At 30.2% G+C, this 21568-nt stretch overlaps 1 protein-coding gene across 3 annotated transcripts in view; it reads right to left on the bottom strand.

Annotated features, from left to right (window-relative positions):
* Dys (Dystrophin) overlaps window positions 1-21568 on the bottom strand; it is a 1915508-nt gene that overhangs the window by 40616 nt on the left and 1853324 nt on the right. For all 3 annotated transcript variants that reach the window (XM_075370745.1, XM_075370746.1, XM_075370747.1), the window contains 7 exons: window positions 16019-16147; window positions 11214-11344; window positions 10627-10782; window positions 7048-7184; window positions 4953-5157; window positions 4457-4542; window positions 2279-2463 (listed from right to left, as the gene is read on the bottom strand). In XM_075370745.1, coding sequence (XP_075226860.1) covers window positions 2279-2463; window positions 4457-4542; window positions 4953-5157; window positions 7048-7184; window positions 10627-10782; window positions 11214-11344; window positions 16019-16147 — 1029 coding nt within the window. The remainder of the gene's footprint in view (window positions 1-2278; window positions 2464-4456; window positions 4543-4952; window positions 5158-7047; window positions 7185-10626; window positions 10783-11213; window positions 11345-16018; window positions 16148-21568) is intronic.

Here is a 21568-nt window from a genome sequence, read left to right as displayed (position 1 = left end):
AAACTTACGCGGAATAAAGAGAACTGGTAGAAAACCTTGGGTTTCAGATGATATATTGCAGCTGATGGATGAACGTAGAAAATATAAGAATGCTAGTGATGAAGAAAGTAAAAGGAACTATCGGCAACTAAGAAATGCTATAAACAGGAAGTGCAAACTGGCGAAAGAAGAGTGGATTAAAGAAAAGTGTTCAGAAGTGGAAAGAGAAATGAACATTGGTAAAATAGACGGAGCATACAGGAAAGTAAAGGAAAATTTTGGGGTACATAAATTGAAATCTAATAATGTGTTAAACAAAGATGGTACACCAATATATAATACGAAAGGTAAAGTCGATAGATGGGTGGAATATATTGAAGAGTTATACGGAGAAAATGGTGTTATAGAGGAAGAAGAAGAAGTTGAGGAGGATGAAATGGGAGAAACAATTCTGAGATCTGAATTTAAGAGAGCATTAAAAGATTTAAATGACAGAAAGGCTCCTGGAATAGACGGAATACCTGTAGAATTACTGCGCAGTGCAGGTGAGGAAGCGATTGATAGATTATACAAACTGGTGTGTAATATTTATGAAAAAGGGGAATTTCCGTCAGACTTCAAAAAAAGTGTTATAGTCATGACACCAAAGAAAGCAGGGGCAGATAAAAAGAAGAATACAGAACAATTAGTTTAACTAGTCATGCATCAAAAATCTTAACTAGAATTCTATACAGAAGAATTGAGAGGAGAGTGGAAGAAGTGTTAGGAGAAGACCAATTTGGTTTCAGGAAAAGTATAGGGACAAGGGAAGCAATTTTAGGCCACAGATTAATAGTAGAAGGAAGATTAAAGAAAAACAAACTAACATACTTGGCGTTTATAGACCTAGAAAAGGCATTCGATAACGTAGACTGGAATAAAATGTTCTGCATTTTAAAAAAATTAGGGTTCAAATACAGAGATAGAAGAACAATTGCTAACATGAACAGGAACCAAACAGCAACAGTAACAATTGAAGAACATAAGAAAGAAGCCGTAATAAGAAAGGGAGTCCGACAAGGATGTTCCCTATCTCCGTTACTTTTTTAATATTTACATGGAACTAGCAGTTAATGATGTTAAAGAACAATTTAGATTCGGAGTAACAGTACAAGGTGAAAAGATAAAGATGCTACGATTTGCTGATGATATAGTAATTCTAGCCGAGAGTAAAAAGGATTTAGAAGAAACAATGAAGTCCTACGCAAGAACTATCGCATGAAAATAAACAAGAACAAATCAAAAGTAATGAAATATAGTAGAAATAACAAAGATGGACCACTGAATGTGAAAATAGGAGGAGAAAAGATTATGGAGGTAGAAGAATTTTGTTATTTGGGAAGTAGAATTACTAAAGATGGACGAAGCAGGAGCGATATAAAATGCCGAATAGCACAAGCTAAAGAGCCTTCAGTAAGAAATATAATTTGTTTACATCAAAAATTAATTTAAATGTCAGGAAAAGATTTTTGAAAGTGTATGTTTGGAGTGTCGCTTTATATGGAAGTGAAACTTGGACGATCGGAGTATCTGAGAAGAAAAGATTAGAAGCTTTTGAATGTGGTGCTATAGGAGAATGTTAAAAATCAGATGGGTGGATAAAGTGACAAATGAAGAGGTATTGCGGCAAATAGATGAAGTAAGAAGCATTTGGAAAAATATAGTTAAAAGAAGAGACAGACTTATAGGCCACATACTAAGGCATCCTGGAATAGTCGCTTTAATATTGGAAGGACAGGTAGAAGGGAAATATTGTGTAGGCAGGCCACGTTTGGAATATGTAAAACAAATTGTTAGGGATGTAGGATGTAGAGGGTATACTGAAATGAAACGACTAACGACTAGCACTAGATAGGGAATCTTGGAGAGCTGCATCAAACCAGTCAAATGACTGAAGACAAAAAAAAAAAAAAAAAAAGTAATAATAACTGATTTCAGATGTTTACTAGATGGAATTAGAATTGTTTTCTTCAAAAAACTTTATGCAAAGATATTTTGAATTTAAAAATAAAATTAAAATTGATAAAATGCCTTTAATTGTATTTTTCTACATCTAATCTGCTAAAAAGTCTGGCCTTATTATAGCAAAATATAAAACGGTGAGATCTTATCAAAAGATAATTTTGTTTTTCTCAGCATCTGATAATTTTCCATTTCACCTTTTCTAACTGTTATTTTACATACATATTTAATTTAGTTTTAAGTATTCATAATTATAAATACCAATTTGAGAAGTATGAAAAAAAATAAAACTACAAACCTCAATAACAGTCTTATCTTTTCCAGCCATTTCAAAACAACTTCTAACAGATGGTTCAATATTTGAACCACCGAAAGCTGCAACTTCACCAAGCTGTCGAGGTATCTGTATACAATCATGGAGAAGTAATCCTAATTTACGTTGATCTACTAATCTATTAGGATCAGCTATCAGTCGGAACAAATCTGAAAATATATATATATTTTTTAATTAGGTAAAACAATCAAATAAAATATTTATTTATTATATGAAATTAACAGAACATAGGAAAATAAAATTAAGATTTTCTTAACAAATGACTTCAGCATAAAAGCACCACTCTGTTACCACATTAAATCTGTTTATCAGTTAAAAAAAACGTTTGTTTTTTCACATCTGACTATAATAATACACAGTACAGGTAGGATTGAATAATAATAATAATATACAAAACAGATAGTTCAGAAATGATAAGTACGCTATTCCATGGGTTACAAAAAGGAACAACTGCAGCATTTGGCAAGAAGGATCAAGGGAAAACATGAAAATCATAAAGAGAAGCATTACAAATTACAAGATGAGCAAAGTTTATAGTATATATAAAAATAATGATTATCAGAGTTCTGGAGTGGTATCATAAAGATGGTGATGAAATGCTGGATCACCTAGTGACGCAACATGGATTTCACCCTACAAATCAGAGTTAACATTAATCACGTCAATGGCATCATTCTTGATTGCCTTCAAATCCAAGGTAAACTTGCCTTCAAACAAACACTTTCAAAATGCAAAGTAACGGCCACAATGTTTCATGATTGTCATGTAGTCTTGCTATGTAAGTTTATGCCTCACAAAGAGACAATTAATGCAGACATCAGAAATTATGATGAAATTTCATCTCACAATTCAAAATAACACCGGCATGGTCTTTTGACTTGTGGAGTGTGTTTCATGACAACGTACGTCCACATTCTGTAAAAAAAAACTTCTCAAAGGTTGTGAACTTCTCAAAGGTTTTGTATAGGATGATTTTTATCATCCTCCACAAGTTCAGATCTTGCTCCAAGCTATCAATTTCCAGTTGTTTACAAAATTGATGAAGTTTCTTGGCAGGACCCACTATGAAAGTAATGATGACATCAACATACTCTTGTGTCTGGCTAAATGGACTGGCAGCTCAGAGAGTATACAAAAAATTGTGCCAAGATTTGATGAATGCTTGAATTTAGGTGATTATGCAAAAAAAAAAGATTAAAAAATGTAGATTATGATGTATATATTAAAGTTAAAATAAATGTAATAAATTTATTATAAAACAAAATCGGTGTTTACTTTCCATAGTATCCTTAACTTTTTTTTCATGTTCAAATAATGTTTTATTTTCTTTAATAAAAATAAAATAAGGAAAATTTTATATATAATCAAATCAGGGTAATCAGCTTACATAATGCTTTAAATAGGCATAAACCAAAATTGATTATCTATTTTGTTTGTGAAAATATTTAAAAAAAACACCATAAAGAATTTAAAGTGAATTATTTAATATAATGCAGGTCCTACGGCCATTTTTGTAACTCACCACCTTTTTCCATCTTCTCAATAAAAAGTGGTCCATTCCTCCACACGGTGCAGCTGGACACCTTAGAAAGGTATGATGAACTTTTCTTTGGGAACTAAAACAAATCCCTCTACAGTTAACAACTGTAGTTGTAACTAGGGAGCAATCCCAAGGTTGACACCCTATGACAGTCAAATATGGAGTCTTTTACGGAAAAATCCGCCGTCAAGCAAAGACTTGAAAAGACTGCCCTCGGATTCAGAGGGCAGTCACTTATAAGATATGGAGTCGGAGCATCTGAACAACCCAAAAAATTTATTATATATAGTAGCAACCCTTTTATTAAACATCAATTCTTTAATAAAAGTAGGAAAACTCAAAACACTTATAGATGATACATTAACAAAACATAAAATATTAAAGAAATGAGAAACACTTCCCCGGAACCATTCGAATCACAAGGATTCAGAAATATAATGGATCACCTGGTAAGAAAGTCATAAAAAACTGCTCTACCTTCAGGACCAGATTCATAGTAAGCACCCAAATCCTAAACTCGACTCCAAAGCAATATCCCCCAGAACAGAATATAAATTATTAAATAAAATAACAAGTGAATATATAAAGAATTACATACTTACATCTGTATTTTTCTTCAAGATGACCTTTACATAGAAGGACAAGGCCAACTTTAAAGGAGAGAACTCTAACTTGCCCTGTGCGTTGACTAAACAAAAAAATATATATATAATTATATATATTATCACAGATAATCTTTATTTTCTTTGTAAAAGTAAAATTTTTTAATGTTATTCTAATGTTATAAATTTTTACATCAAAATAATTTTAAAGTAAATAATTTTACTTTCAATAATTTATGAATAAATAACTATACTAGTAAGTAAGAACTTATTTTATGGGCTATAATAATAAAAGTTATTCAACAGATAAATTTATATTAAAACATAAATAAATATAACTCTTGAACAAAATTGTTCAGATTCTTCTTTAGCGTGCATTCTAACATGTTAAACAACAAGAAATACTAGTGTTGCCAGTATAAAATAATATTTGTAATTGTATTAAATTTTTTAAATATATATATATAAATAATTATTGTTAATATAAGTAATGTACCTGTCATAAATATTGAGCAGCCAGTTAACAGCAAGATCAAGGCAAAGAGGAACATTAACAAGGGAGGGATTTTCAGCAGCAAGTAGTTCATAAAGACTTGCTAATACAGTAACCATATCTGTAACATCTAGCAGCTTATCATTTTGAGCACGCAACCCATGACTATCAAATGATTCAATTGCACGAGACAAGCTTAATAAGTCCACTGTAAATAAGAATAGATAATCATTAACAATAGAAAAAATTATTAAATTATTTATTGCTATTTATAGATACATAGTAATAAATAACTGAACATTAATAATAAAAAGATTTCTAACTGAACAATTTCATTAAAATCATACTTTTATAATCATACAACAAAAAAGAGAGATGAAGAGAAATTAAATTAATATTTTACTTTATTTATTTCAATCAATATTCTGAATTAAAATATATACTTGCTGTAACCTGGCAAACAGTCAATCTCTTTGTATTGATAGAAGCCAATAATAAGTAACTAGTGTAAAGTGATTCACAATAGACTTACACAAACAACGATGTAACTATTCATTTCTGATATGATAATCATTACCATAATCAGAGGTATATTCAAAAATCATATAGGGGGGGGGTCTAAATTTTATTCTCTTCAATTGATAAATATATAATTTATTGTCCTACTATGCAATATTACTTCCAATTTGTGGCACGACAGTGAGGAAGTCTGTCACGATTTGACATGAAAAAATTTACTCATGGTTGTATAAAAGTTTATACAACATATGGTTAATAAATTGAATTTAATTAAAAATATTTAATAAGAAGATGGAATAATTCTAATACTATTTTTAATGATTCACAAATTTCAGACTGGTTATTATTTAAAAATAACCTCAATAATATAAATAAAATAGATGATATATTTTTAAAGAATCAAAAACAGTAATGACTATAATAATTTTAGGTAATAAATTTAGAAAAACGTGTACGTATGCATTTTAACACAATCTAACACAATTGATAAATTATGTCTTTGAAATTTATATTAATTTGATTTTTAATTTAAATTATTTATTTTTTATTTTTATATCTGTAATTATGAGCCAAAATCTTGCATACAATAATTTTTAAAGTAAGCAATGATAAATAAATTTTAAAAAATACACTAGATTCACATACATAAACATAGATTTAGAAAAAATTGTTCACAATTTTAAAAAGCTATATACAATATAGCTTTAAGAACAAGAAACTAAACACTATCAGCAAATACTATGCTCCTGTAACATATAAACTGGACTATCTGATCAGCTGTGATCACATTATTTTACACTATATAAATAGAACACAGCCTCAAAGATATAATGAACATTTAAAGCCACTATATTGGAGCTTAAAGTTAATGTTTACCAACATGTTATAGATGTAGATTATGAATCCAACATTAACAAGAATCTTGATATACTGAATAAGTATACAAAGAAAGGATTACATCTTAAAAATACTTGAACATAATGAAATATAAAATACAATCAAATATTACATGAATAGATGGGATTAAAATATAATATACTAACAAATGGGATTGCATATAATATACTAGTATAATATAATATACTTAAACTATATATTTTCCTAACTCAAGGAAGCAACGAACAATAACATTAGATGATGCCAGAGTAAGAAACAGCAGGACCATCACTATATTAAAAGTACCAAGCGTTAACATGAATTATTAAAAAATAACATTTAATAAGTTTAATTATTTTTTATCTTGGCAGTTCACTTTATAAATCAACTAATATACAAAAAATTCTGGATATGATCAATGTAGGTTTAACCTTATCACTTAATACATCCTTTCTACACCCCCCCCAAAAAAAAACAACAAAACAAAACATGTAACTCAGCTCGTTACATCTCATGAAAAATAATACCAAAAAAAATGTATTATAAGTTGCAACAAAACGAATACAAACAACAGGAAAAACAGACTAAAAATTATATTTTTTATTAATCACTAAATTTAATACAGAAAATAAAACCACACAATTGCCATAACCAAAAATAAATAAATTATTAGATACAGTTTTTATGCTAATAAGCAACTTACGGCACATTCTCTTTTGTACAGTCCGTAACTTCATAGCTGTTCTGTAAGCTGAAAAGCGAACTTCATTAAACTCTGATAATGTACTCATAAGGTCCATCATTTTTGGGTGGTCCCAGTACGTCATCTCCAATTGATGACTGAAACAATACAAAATAATCAAATAAGAAAAAAGATTGCTTCAACCCTTGTACAATTAACATTGTGAATGTTTTGTCAAGTATTTCTAGTTCACTATCCTTACATTTAAATTTCATTGCTACTAAGTGCATAAAATAATAAATAATACAATTTAAAATAATAAATTTCCCAATTATATTGACCAAAGTGATTCCTTAAACAAATTTATGATTACGATTATCTAAAATAGAAAACTGATCAAGCAAAGATGGTTTTAAAAACTACGGTTTTTAAAGTCAACAAACCATTTCATATACAAATATAAAAATAGATTTGCTTAATGTAATCAAAGACATTTTTGTTTTATGTGAGTAACAAAACAATATAAGAAATAAACAAAACATGCAAGAAAACCTTTTAATTAATTTTCCTCAAAAGTGAAGAACATTTTTTTTATCACAATTAAACAATTTCACAATTCTTTTAAAACAAAAATATTTAAGAAAGTTTCTCTAAGATGCATCTAAATGAAATATAATTAAATTAGATTTTTTGGTTATTGTTTTATTTTTACTTCCACATTCCATATTCTTGTTGAGATCTCTGCTTCTTCTCATCATTTTGTTGCAACCTGCTTTGTTCATGACGGCTCATGCATATACACTCTCCCTATCAAGCCACTGCGCATGCAATACCCTACCATGCACCAATGGTTATATAAGCAGCAACACAGGAAGGCGAAAGCACTTGCTTTCAGACCACCATCAAGAAGAAGATGGAAGTAGGAACACATACACTGGCTGACCCAACATGGGACCTCCTGGTGGCTGCTGTTCTGGTAGAACAGCAGGCCTAGTCAGCCCACTGAAGGGAGTCGCTGGATGCAGACACCACATTTCCAACCCACCCGCTGGGCTTCAAGAGCCCTGGTCGGCGGCCCAACCAATGTGCCTATCAGCAGGAGCTGGCCCAATGTTGGGATTCCCAGTGATGGGCCACATACCTATCGTAGTAGTAGGCCTGCTGCCAGCACCAGGAGGCCAAAGTAGTGAAGATGGAGCCAGATGAGCATCACTCAGGGAAAATCACCTCAGTTGCACCGATGGCAGACTAATGCCAACCCAACACTTTGTGGCTCTGGCGGCTACCAATGCCATGCTGTAGAAAGAACCCAACTGCCATTTAGGGGAAGCTTGGTCCAACTCCCAGATTACAACATCGTGCCAAGCCAACATCACCTGGATTCAACAGCCTTTTTCATGGCTACCTTATCAAACACACAAATGCCCCTTTTCAGGGCCACCTTATATGACCCCAAACAACCCTTTTCAGGGCTAATAGGTCATTCATAAGACGACCGGAGAAATTGGGCAAGAGCTTTTATTTAGAATTATTTGGTTTCTAAGAAATAGTTTCTTTATGACAAATGATACCCTTGCTTTCAAGTTCACAAAGAATGCTCACTTAATCTCTAATTTCAATTTGCATTTCATAGGTCATGTGAGCATAAGCAGTTATAATGCTGAGGAGCAGTTGGTAACATGTGTTTGGGTGCATGAATGGGGAAACAATACCACAAATATTGAATGCATTTTGTGAAAGCTTTAACTCTTCAACAATGCATGATGTTTGGTTTTGGCAGTATTAAAGACAGACTGCAAAGAGGTCAAAAGAAGGTATAAGTACAAACATGAGCCATCACCAATTTGACTGATCTGTCTCCATTTACAACTATTCGTAAACAAGCAGCCAAACTTAATACACTGTAGTCAACAATGCTAGATCATATTAAAGAAATATGAGACTATTTTGACTAACTTTTATGAATGAATTACTTAATGGAGATAAAGAACAGTGTACTGCAGCTTGCCATGGTTTATTAACACAATTTCCAGATGCGGTATCCCAGACAAGTGTTGTTTTCTGATAATGCAATTTATCACAGTTCAGGAGCCAAGAATGCAGTTTTCTGAGCTAAGGAGAATGTTGATTTTGTGCACTAGTTGGAAAGGAATCCACCATATATCATGATATGGGCCAGGATATTTTGACACCTGTTTGGATCATATGTTTTTAAAAATATGAGAATAGAGGTATTATTAAATGCAAATTTTACTTCAGCATCAAGAGAAGAGAGTAATGGAATATGTCTGGATTCAGCAAGATGGGGCTTCAGCTCATTACCAATAACTCACAATATACAAAAATGAAGAACAGTGTTACAATTTAGCAGAAGCCTTCACCGTTACAGTAGAACCACTGAATAATTAATAAAAATACAAATATTTATAAATGTTCAAAATATGCCCACGGGTATAGGGGACTTCTCAGACATATTGTAGAAATGTATGTCTACTACCACAAACACTGATATAACTTTTTTATGCGAGTCAATATAAACATAGTTCCATATAATTTTAATGTTTTAAATAATTTTTAATGTAATACTATAAAAGACATTCTGAAAAATTAGTTAAAAAAATAATTTTATAAAAAAATATAATTAGTTATATTCTGCTGCCTAAACAATTTTCTAAATTATTAAAATATAAAATATAATTTTATAACAAAAATAAATCAATATATATATATATAAAATTGAAATGCATATAAAATTGAAATACAAGTACATTAACTAATACAACTTACATGTAAAATAATATGCATTTTTCTATTGATTAAAGAATAATTTAAGTAAATTTTAATTTACAGACAATAATAATTATTATTTTAGATCCAGCTATATTATAATACATTACCCTAATGAGCTGATATTCCTAAAAATATTTATTTATTTTTCTTGAAGTAATTAATTACTCATTTTTTATTATACAAATTAAAATAATACATAATGAATAATTGATTTTTCTTGGTCAGTTAATTAAAACAACACATTTTATATTAATATAATTATAATGTGATAAACTGTAGCATTTATCTAGATGAAGGCACTGCTGTCACCTTGTTTATAGTGTTGGAAATTGATAGTCTTATAAAGAAGAAGAATATTTAATTTTACTGAATGTAAATAATTACATCATAACTTAATCATTATAATGCCAAAATTGTTGTGTTTAAACAACTAAAATCAAAATTATTATCATACAATTTTTTTTTTACTATGCTCCAATGCTGATCATTTTTACCTAGTAGTTTTATGTTAATAATTACAAAGGGTATGAATTAATCAGCTAAACTAAGGTTTAAATTCAAAACTGCATGAAGTTTCTAATCACATACTCTCATAGATATTGTGTTAATAAAGAACCTGTAAATTTAAGCAAAAGTTTAATAAATAAAAAAAAAGAAAATTTTAAAAAGTATCCTATTGATTTAATACTGCGAAACAAAGTATTAACTATTTATTTATATATATTGTAATTTTTTTATTTATTAAAAAGAAATCCTATATAACTAAATTAAGAATATATAAATTAAAATAAATATGATTAATTTCATTACTTGATGTAGTAAGGCACTTTATTAGGAGTGGTTGCTCGCTCCCAAGGGGGATCAACAGATGCGGAAAGGAAATTTTGATTTGGAGGTGTACCATCCTTTCCAAAATCTCTAAGTTGTTTATATCTATCATCAACTGCTAACTGAAGCAATTTCCATCTGAAAGAATGATACAGGTGGTACATTATGAATGATAATGATTTTAAAATTCAAATAAGTTACTAACTACAAATGTAAGATAAAAATAACAAGCAAAACAGTTTTATCTTGCACAAATGCATTGCTGCCAACATATGTTACAAATCTGAATAATTGATAATTTTCAAAAACTATCTAGATACTAATTAAATTAAGTGGTGTTTAAATTCATAAATGTAATATTTTTCCGGTTGCCATAATTTTAGAAACCTTGCCATGTTTCATCATAGATCTGAGCATACTCATCATCATCATCCCAAGTGCTTAGGAGATCAACAAACAAACTATAAGGTGGAATATTTAATTTTACTGAATTTAAATAATTAGTTCATAACACAATTTTAAAAAAATCTTACAGCTTATAATATAGAGTTAAAGAATAATAATTTTACCTTGTATTGAGATCCTGAATTCTGCTAAGATTTGATGGTGAAACCACAACATTATTTGAGCTAAACAATGCTGCTTGATCATTAACATCATCAAGAGTCCTCTGTAATGGGGTTAATCGTTCACCAAATTTCTAAAAAAAAAACTAGATATTACAGCCAAAATTAAGATGTAATTAATTTTAAAAAAAGTTTTCCTTTAAAACGTAATTTGAGAGGAATAAATTGAAAAATGTATTTTATTGTAATAATGGATGAATTTATAGAAAAGTATTATAAAATTATACTTCCATACATCCTATTTTAAGTCGTCCTTTGTTTTATTGAACACTTACTTATAGGTTTAAGCTAAAAACAGAAAAGATTTCTTTTTAATTTTAAAAATTGTATTTCCATAAAAATATAACCTTTTATAAAAAAAACCTTCCATATTTTTTTATAATTTTCCTTTTTTTACAGCACAAAGTGATCTGAAGGTTTACTCTTGTATTTGTAAATAATAAATATGGATATACTCGTGCGTGTGTATGCGCATGCACATGTGTGTGTGTGTGTGTGTGTGTGTGTGTGTGTGTGTGTGTGTGTGTGTGTATACATAATATAATTGTGGTAATCCTTGTTATAGAGCAACCCATGTAATGAGTTGCATACATTACCGATCCTAATATTTTTAGAAAAAGTTTTACAACTTTTGAGTGAATTGCCACCAAATCACAGGGCTAAAATGGAACACACCTAGAGCAAGTCAAAGAAATATTTTAGATGGAATCCAATGTTTTTAATATCTGTTAGGAAGAAAAGTAAAGAAGCACACATGAGAGGTTTAGTAGATCTTGAATTACAAAGTAAATGATTCCGAACTCCTATGGGACTGGCAGTCTTTCTGCAGATTGATCATCCAAATCAATTTTCAAAGAGGGGTAGAATATCTCAGAATCATTTTATTAGTAGGTATGATGGTTTGGTAAGCTGCCATACTGACAATGAAATGGAAGCTGGTGTAGCACTTTCTTCTTTAGTTAGCTCTCCGGGGATCACCTGTGAGCTTGTCTTGGTGCTTTGTTTCCTGCTATCCCAGATATATTGGTTTGTTTGCAACAAAAAATTAAAATAATGGCTTAAGTGTCTAGCATAAAATATAGTGAGTATAATCGGGTAAATCTATTGTATTGTTGGAATTTAAGCATATACTGTTTGCAAAGGAAAAGAGTTAGAAATTATACGTACAAATTGATCTAAATAACAGTACATCATCTTACGACATTTACAATGATTTTAAACTTTAAAAAGTTATCTATGAAAACATCAAAGTATAATATTTTTTTAACAAAACATGATATTCACAGATATTATTTTTACTTGATCTTAAAATTCATCACAAAGGTATAATATAATATTCTAGATGAAATATTAAAATAAATATAAAACAAAATAAGAAGTACTTTTATTTAATAAGGTTGCTTTTTGGATTTAATAATATATAAAAATCATAACTGTATTTATATTTAATCTTAAGTGATCAGTAACCTAAACTTTCAAAATAATCTGTACAGAAAGATAAAGACAATTAAAATAATTATTTTTAGTTAAAACCGATGAAAGAGAAAAATGTAAAAAGTTATTAGCACAATAAAAATGAGTTGTCCTAGATTGATTGTGCTAGATAGAAAAAAAATTTGCAAGACCTATCACTGAAGCTAAATATAGATCTAAACAATACAACAAAAGCACCCACTGGATGAACAAACATGGAAAGGTTAACTAATTCACACCTACTGTGTATACTGTATGTTCCAAACAGATACTAATGGTTTACCCTCCTACATATTCTAAACATAAATTTAAAAAAAAAAAACCATACTTGTTCTATTAAATCAAATTATATACAAATAATTATAATTATAATTATATATATAATTATATATTTGATTATTTTGGGTTCATTTGAAAATCAGTAACAGTTCTAGATTTCTAAAAACATTTAACCAACTACTACTACTAATTAATTTACCTAATTATAAAATAAATATGCCGAAAAACATTTTTTTGAAAATTGGTCCAATAATTTACACAATGATGAATAGATTAATGGATCAAATGCAGCACCTGAATTTTTTTAAGTGAATTAATAATGAAGATTTGGATACCATTCATAAAATTTTCATGATTCAATATTGCAGTATTGTGCATATAAATGAGTAATAGTCCAAAACAACATATTTTTTGTATTTTCAGTTTTCAAATGTAGAAATAGAAATAAAATCATGTTGAAGTGGCTAAAATTTGTAGTCACAACTGAATTTGCCACCTATATATGCAATGTACATGGTGCAATGTACAATGGTGGTTGCTTAGCTCAGCTATTTGTCGATATTCAGCTGTTAGCAAAAATAGTTTAGTTATTCATTCATGAGTGCTACAATTCATGATCCTGCAAGTGTGAAGTACAAGGAATAATCCAATCTTTAATGACAAAAAAAAGAATTGGAGCTCAAATTCACAGGTTGAATACAAACAGTGTATCATGAAGTGTCAGCCATTTAACAAAGTTATTGTAACATAAAAAATAGGGATTTTTCCCCCAAATTTATTGGATATCAATACAGATTTCTCAAAACCTACAGCAGATATGACTGTGAAACCTATTTTATTCGACTTTTCAGTTCAAAAACCATAAGAATTGACTAATGACTTCATTTCACGGGGTAGCTGAAATCAGAGCTAAATTAATCTAAACTCAAAAACAAAACATTTTAGAACATATGTTTGTATGAACTTTTTCCATTACTTTCACAACCAAAATTGATAAAAAAATTCAAGAAAATCAACAAACAGAAATTCTCTTTCCTCAATGTGGTGAGACAAACTGTGAGGAAATAGATACCTCACTTGTCACCACAGAAGAGCTCATGGTGACCAGCAGTAACATCGAACACAGAGAAGCCCCGGGTTAGGCATAGTGCCGTGGGATGCAATGAGTTTGTTGTAAAACTAGCTGTGCGGTGCATAGTGGATGCTTTGAACTATGTCATCATCTGGAAATGGATTCTAGAGTCCTGGAAGTCTGCGCTCCTTAAGAAGGAGAGCAGGCAACCTGGCATCCTTTAAGTTGATCTTCTTGATCAATTATTTGGGTAAGTTTTTTGACAAGGTGCTGATTATCACGCACCTCTTTGTGACCTCCACAAAGAGCTGGAGGCCACAGGGGGGTAGTGATACTGGTGGTGAATTTTTTGATGTGAAAAATGCATTTAACAGTGTACTATCAGGCACAATTTTCCAAGCACAGAAGAGTCGTGATATCATCCCACACCTGAAGAGGATTATCCAATGTTAAATCGCTGAACGGTCAGTGATGGGCAATTCCGCTGAGGAAGAGATGCAGATTAGGATGAGTCGCAGAGTTCTACAGGACTGAGGGACCAACATCATGACTTTTACGGGCCAGCTTCCACCTCTAGGAGGTGGAAGCTGACCCCAATTACATTTACAGTTACTACCAAATAAATTGAGGGTTGGTACCCTACCCGTGCACTGTATTTTGAGGTGTGGTTAGATAAAAAGCGAAATTTCAGTGGATATTAGTAAGGTATAGGTTAAAGCCGATAAAATGGCTGCTGCCATTCGTTGATAATGGCCATCATGTGGGGAACTATAATGTCCCTGATGGTAGCAGAGAATCTTGTCCCAGGTGGTGTTCTTTTTAAGATTGGTATGGAGCACCAGTCTGTTCTGTACTCCTACACAATTTGTAGTCAGGCACACAAGGCTGTCTCCCTTAAAGTTTGCTGCAGGTGCAGGACCATTTCAGACAATGCCACCAGCATACTGTGCCCCTGGATCTACTTCTTCAGAAGAGAGAGGAGATGAACAGGATGGCAGGTAAGGCAGATGTGTTGGCATCGCCACAGTCTCTCCTGACATCTGCAGATGACAGGAGAGGTGGGATCAGTCAACAAAAGGCATATGAACATACAAACTGATCCTGACCTTCAGAGATGGCTGTGCCAAAAACATGGGGAATGATGCACTTAACCCACAGAATCATTCGAACTATGCTGCAGACTGAACAAGCATGACACGTGGTATCCATAATGTTGGTTACGATCATCCAAACAAAAATGGCAGATGAAAAAATTTGATAAATGTTTTGGGCAATTTAAATTTATGATGCAATCTACAAGGATGTGGTGCACAGTCAAGTGGCAGTTGCATCATATGCATTATATGGTACTTTTATATGGATTTGAGTACTAGATTGTGGATACCAGTGTTCTTTGGTGGTTGGGTTTCAATTAACCACACATCTCAGGAATGGTTGAACTGAGACTGTACAAGAGTACACTTCATTTACACTCATACATATCATCCTCTGAAGTAATATCTGAACGGTAATTCCTAGAGACTAAACAGAAAAAGAAAGAAAGGTTAAAAGGTGAAACCAGTAACCCTGGACCAAGCTTCAAGGTGAGATATAGTGTTCTGTAGTAGTTTCTCAGCCACAGAAATCAACAAATAACAAACATGAAACAGGTGGCTGCACACATTTAGTAATACGAAAATAAGGTGGCACTTAAGGCACTTCCTTGAGGTACTCCATTCTCTAAGGTGATGGTACCCAATAGAGAATCTCCAACATGACCACAGAAAGTTCGGTCATTTAAGAAACCTCTATCCAAATAAATATCCAAACATCCAAAGAAACAGAGTATAAACCTTCTTTCATTGATAACTATGCACAATAAAGGAAACAGATACCAAAATGACAAAATACAAAAAGGAAAATTATCAAATAAAAATATATATACCTGTAACTGTTCTAACATTTCTGAAGCTTGGCTGACATCTGTCGGTATTTGCCATGCAGTTTTTGCAGCTTCAGCAGCAGAAAGACGTGTTGTTACATCGTCAATATTCTTCTGGAATATTCTCATTTTCTAAAAAGAGATGAAAAACAATGGCAATTATTAAAATTATTTAGTGTTGATCAGCAATCAATAAAAAAACAGTGTTGGAAAAAATATATATTACAGGCAATGGATTGAGATTAAAATATTTCAAACAATAATAATAATAAAAAGTTTTAAATTATTTTTAAAGATTATTAGTTAATAAAATTTTGATAGACAAGTGTAAATAACAGTAATTATAAGTCTCCATCAACCAGTAATCATCAATTACCATTTTAGCTGTTGTGTAAAATTATTAAGTATAAATAAAAACAAAAATGCTACTGATATAAAATAGTAATAAAAAATAACAATGATTATCAAAATCTTTAATGTAATAGCCCACAAATTATAAATGCAGATGAATGATAATATTATAATCACTTATAGTATACAAAATAGAAAAGTAAGGGTAAAAGCAAATTAAAACATAATATCTAACAGTATTCAGCGTACCATGAAGGAAACAACATTAAATGAAGTAATATGATAATAGTATAGCAAAGCCAGTCAACAAGTACTGGTTAAAAATAACATAACTGATAAGCATACATTAAAAAACAATATTATGGATTATATTTATTGAACAAAATGTAAATGTAATCGCTAAAAACTAAAGATCTTATTAGAATTTTTCTGAATTAAATTATTTCTTAATCGCTTCAGACATCAAATTCTTGAAAAATCTGAAATATTATTTATTCAGACAAATTGACATTAAATTAAAAATTCTTGCAAATTTTTAATGATTTATGAATTTTGTAACTTGTGAAAGCATGACCAATATTCAAACCAAGAATTTTCTACTTCTACACCTTAGAGGTTAGCAGATATGCAAGAAACTACGTTTATAACCAACCGTGTACTTTGACATATGAAGTATTTTTTTGGTAATTTAAATAATATTGAAATAATAAAGGAACAATATTTTAGTAATAAATGATTATGCAATTATGAATTATAATATACAGAGCGTTTCAAGAAGGCGATGGACAGAAGAAGAGATTGATTTAGTACATCTTATTTCATTCTCTCTCTGCAATTTTGTTTTTTCAATAAAAAAAATTAATAACAGATTGTGATATTTTGATGCAATTTAGTATATATGTTCCCAACATCTTCTACAAAATTAATAAGTTTAAAAATATTGGAATTTTCAAAGGTAAAATTTTGTTGTCTATTTTTTAACCAATGGAAACTCTATATATTAAATTTTTAATTTCTCTAGTAATTAAATTAAAAATAACGAATAATTTCTGTTATTAATAAGTGAAACAGGTACACAATTGTCAGAATAAAAAAATCTTATGTGGACACCACATAACTTCCTTGTGCCCCTATTAAATTACTTATACTATGCTTTTTTTAAAAATTATTATGATGAAATCATCAACAAAATGAAAAAAGTGAATAATCAGATATTTCACCAAATCTGATGTGGACACCACACGACTTTCTTGTACGCCTATTAAATTACATACACACATTTTTTTAAATGAAATAATTTTATTTCATTTCTATTTTACAATTTTTTTTACAATCAGAGGTTAATAAAATTATTAAATCAATATATTTAAATAAAAAAAAAGAGGGTGACGTCTGATTCGAACCGATGTGCCTTCCACATCCAAATATTTCAATAATTAAAATTTCATTTGGCTATAACTCTGGAACCAATGAAAATAAGTACTACTTATGATACACTGTTGAAAAGCTCTCAATGAGGGACACTTTTGGTTCAGTCGATTGCAAACAGACAGGGAGGTTGCACAACAAGATGTTACAACAGTCCTAAATCAAAAATTTCAACATACTATGTCTAATAGTTTTTGAGTTATGCAAGATACATACATACATACGTACATACATACACATATGTACATACAGACATCACGTAGAAACTAGTCAAAATGGATTCAGGGATGGTCAAAATGGCTATTTTCATTGAAATCTGAAACTGAAATTTTTCTTGATCGAAATACTAGTATTTGAAAAGGAAAAGTGAAAATATATTTAAATTTAGACAAAAGTTATGAATAATCCTGTGATTATGAATAATCCACAGGATTATTCATAATTTATGACTGAAATATAATTAAAATTTGGAATTAAAAATATAATGAAAATTAATGTCATAATTTTCGAGTCCTCAAAAAACAACATTTTTGCAGTCTTCTCTGGTCTAATTAGCATGTGTTCTTTTTTTGACATTGCTGGTGGTAAAAAGCTGCTTTTTAGCTGGCCGACGAGCTGACAATGGCTGACAAGAAGTCAGCATCTAACAGCTGTCACGTGTAAATCTGTTCCACTGGCTGTTAATTCTTGATTTAAGTTCACAGCAGATAAATTTTGGATCAAGTTTACTTTTTCTGACAAGTAACCAATCTTGTGTTGAAGTAGTTTTTCTTTTACAGCCACATTTGTCTTTCCTTTGAGATGAAAAAGAACCAGTTTCTTTACATTGTTTTAAAAAACTATAGCTGGCCGATATGTTTGATAAGTTCATAAAAGTAACTGTACAGCTTTGATTAAACAGAAGAGTAATGCATTTGTAAATATAAACAATTCAGAATAGTAATGCAAAGTGGAAATCAAATATATTTGCAGAAATGATTGTATAGAAGATTGCAAAGAAATAAGATGTGCAAATTTCTGTTGATTAACATCGATCTGTTATTAATTACAATGACCATGTAGAACTGATTCCTCGAGGTGTTACATACAGATGACACCACTTATTCTACAAATATTTATTTCCAAATACCTACATTTTCTATATGTTTTTTCTTACTTTTCAACTATTTACGATTTCTGTATTATTATATTTGTGTTTGTTTAGGGTAAATATAAAGCAGCTGGGAAGTAGTAGCTCAAAACATACATCATTTGAAGAAAGGATTTTAATGGGTTGCTGTCAAGATTGAGATTGTTTGCTTAGGTGTGTATGCATGTTTATGATTACAGGATTTTAATGGTTTAATAATAAACCAAAGTGGAGATTACAAAAGAATTCAGAGTCAAAATTATATTAAGAGAAAGTTAGAAGGAAATAATTTTGAGAGATCATGTGGAAATTATTTTTCCCTTGAAACTGTCTTGGTTCAAATCATCAACCTTACTACATGGGCGCGCGCGCGCGCGCACACACACACACACCCACCCAAAACCAATTCTTGGATAAAACAATTTTTCAATTTTATTAAGTTGAGCAATAATTTTTACAACACTCAAAAATTAATGAAAAGAAATACAAACCTTGATCGATTTACACAGTGCTAATTAAATGAATGAAAGTATTAACAGCAAACACTATGGCAGGATAGTGTTGTATGTTTCTACCAAACACAATATGTTTGATTAAAAAGTATTGTACTACTTTTTTCATTTACTTTATTTCTTAGTATGTTTTTTGCAGTTGTTGTTAACATAGAAAGTAGTAAATTAGATAATATTACTATTATTACTTTAAAATAACAAAGAAAATAACAGTAACAGACAAATTTTTATAACACATTTACATATGAATAAGTAAATTAATAAAAATGCTTACTTAATTTTAAATCATATTTTCAGGTCATCAAAGTGTATTTTTCAGGAAATTGAAAATGTAAAAAATATACCGTGTTCATTTAATGTTCATTGACAAAGTGATTACATCCTACTAACTTTTTTGGCAAAATCACCACCACAATTTTAGGAAATAATTGAAAGAAACTGCTAACTAGATCAATTAAATAATTTCACAGTAAAAAGTATAAAACTATGTAAATCATACGTATTACATAATATTTCATTGTTTTATGATATTTCAGAATATTAATTAATTCATAAATGAAGAATGTAATACACTGACAATTAGAACAGTGCAAACAAAAATTATTTTTATATCCAATATAACCAATTTTTTTCTCTTAATTCAAGGGTGTTAAATCGAATCAAAAAAAAGATTACAAGAGATTAGATAAAAGGTATTGGCTACGTAGCCATTCACGTAAGATAAAATTCTCAAGAAAATAAAAACAATACACAGGAAGTTACATTGTCCACAGTAGAAGAAATTTTAACTGTAGAAAGTCACAATTGCGTATACACATACACATACGATCTTGCTCGTCGGGTTAAATACTTTTTGTTCATCCTCCTAGCTAGATATAATCTATAAGTACATGGTATAGAAGTAAAAATTTTGAGGCATAAAATTATATTTAGTTAACACAACAAAACATTACCTCACAAGTAGGTCATTACCCCTACAAACTCCAGGTTAGAATACCTTATCAGATACTGTGTAAAACAGCTGATCATAGAAAACGAGCGAGGTTCCAACCACCCTCTGATAACAAACTGATATGAAATAAATTATATTACGTTAAAATAAAACTGCTTTTAAACATTATAATATTCGGAATTACTGGTTTCAGAACGGTTCATATGTTTTCCCAAGGTTACATTTGGCGAAATTTTCATAGACGTTTTTCTAACCTAAACTACTAAAAATTAACGATAATTTCACTAATTAACAAAAATTATTTACTTACTTTGATTATGATGAAAAAGACAACCAAACACAAACATTCGTAATACTGTTATATCTAGAACTCTTGTGATATTCTACATAAATTTAAATGGTTACGAAAAAATATAACTCAAATTCCCCTAACATGAACATCTTCAAAAATAGTTTACCCACAAATAATCGCCTTAATAATGTTTGATATTGAAAAAACAAAGCAAGGACGGAACCGTTGCATTAATACATACATAAAGGGTATTATACACTCGTATACAATTTGTTTAAAAGATTACTAAAAATTAAACTACACAGGCAGAGTCTAATCGTAAAATAATCAACGCACATGTCCTATTAACTTACAACAGTTAATTTTCAATAACAAATTATCGAAATCAGTCCAGCATAAATCGATCTATTAAGGATTATCGATATAACATGTTGTAAAGACGCATCCAAATAAATTACTTAACGAAAGTTATAATCATAGCCGTAACTTCGATGTGTTAAAAAATAATTACGTAGTCAGGTGAGAACATTTATTCACCATATATAGCATAAAAATAAAATAGACAGATGTAACATATGATAGGCATAGACAATACTGGCATGTTGTTTGATACTTTCTCTAAAAAAAAAAAAAAAGAAAAAACCGGCGACCGTTCAATTACTCGTTTTGTATATATACTAAGGCGTAGAACTGCTCGACAACTGCTTCTACTACATCCTACACAAGATTCACACTGCATTACAAAACTGGCACGCACGCACACCATCACCACGAGGGACAAGCCCCTACTCACTCCTTCAATTAAACAAAAAAAAACCTACCTTAAGTCCCCTCTTTTGTAGAATACGACATTTAATATTCTCTTCTCCTTTTCCCTTTCCTTCTAGTC

Source organism: Lycorma delicatula, chromosome 7 (assembly GCF_047948215.1).
Source record: "Lycorma delicatula isolate Av1 chromosome 7, ASM4794821v1, whole genome shotgun sequence".
Taxonomy (NCBI): Eukaryota; Metazoa; Arthropoda; class Insecta; order Hemiptera; family Fulgoridae; genus Lycorma; species Lycorma delicatula.
This window is presented reverse-complemented; position numbering and strand designations above follow the sequence as displayed.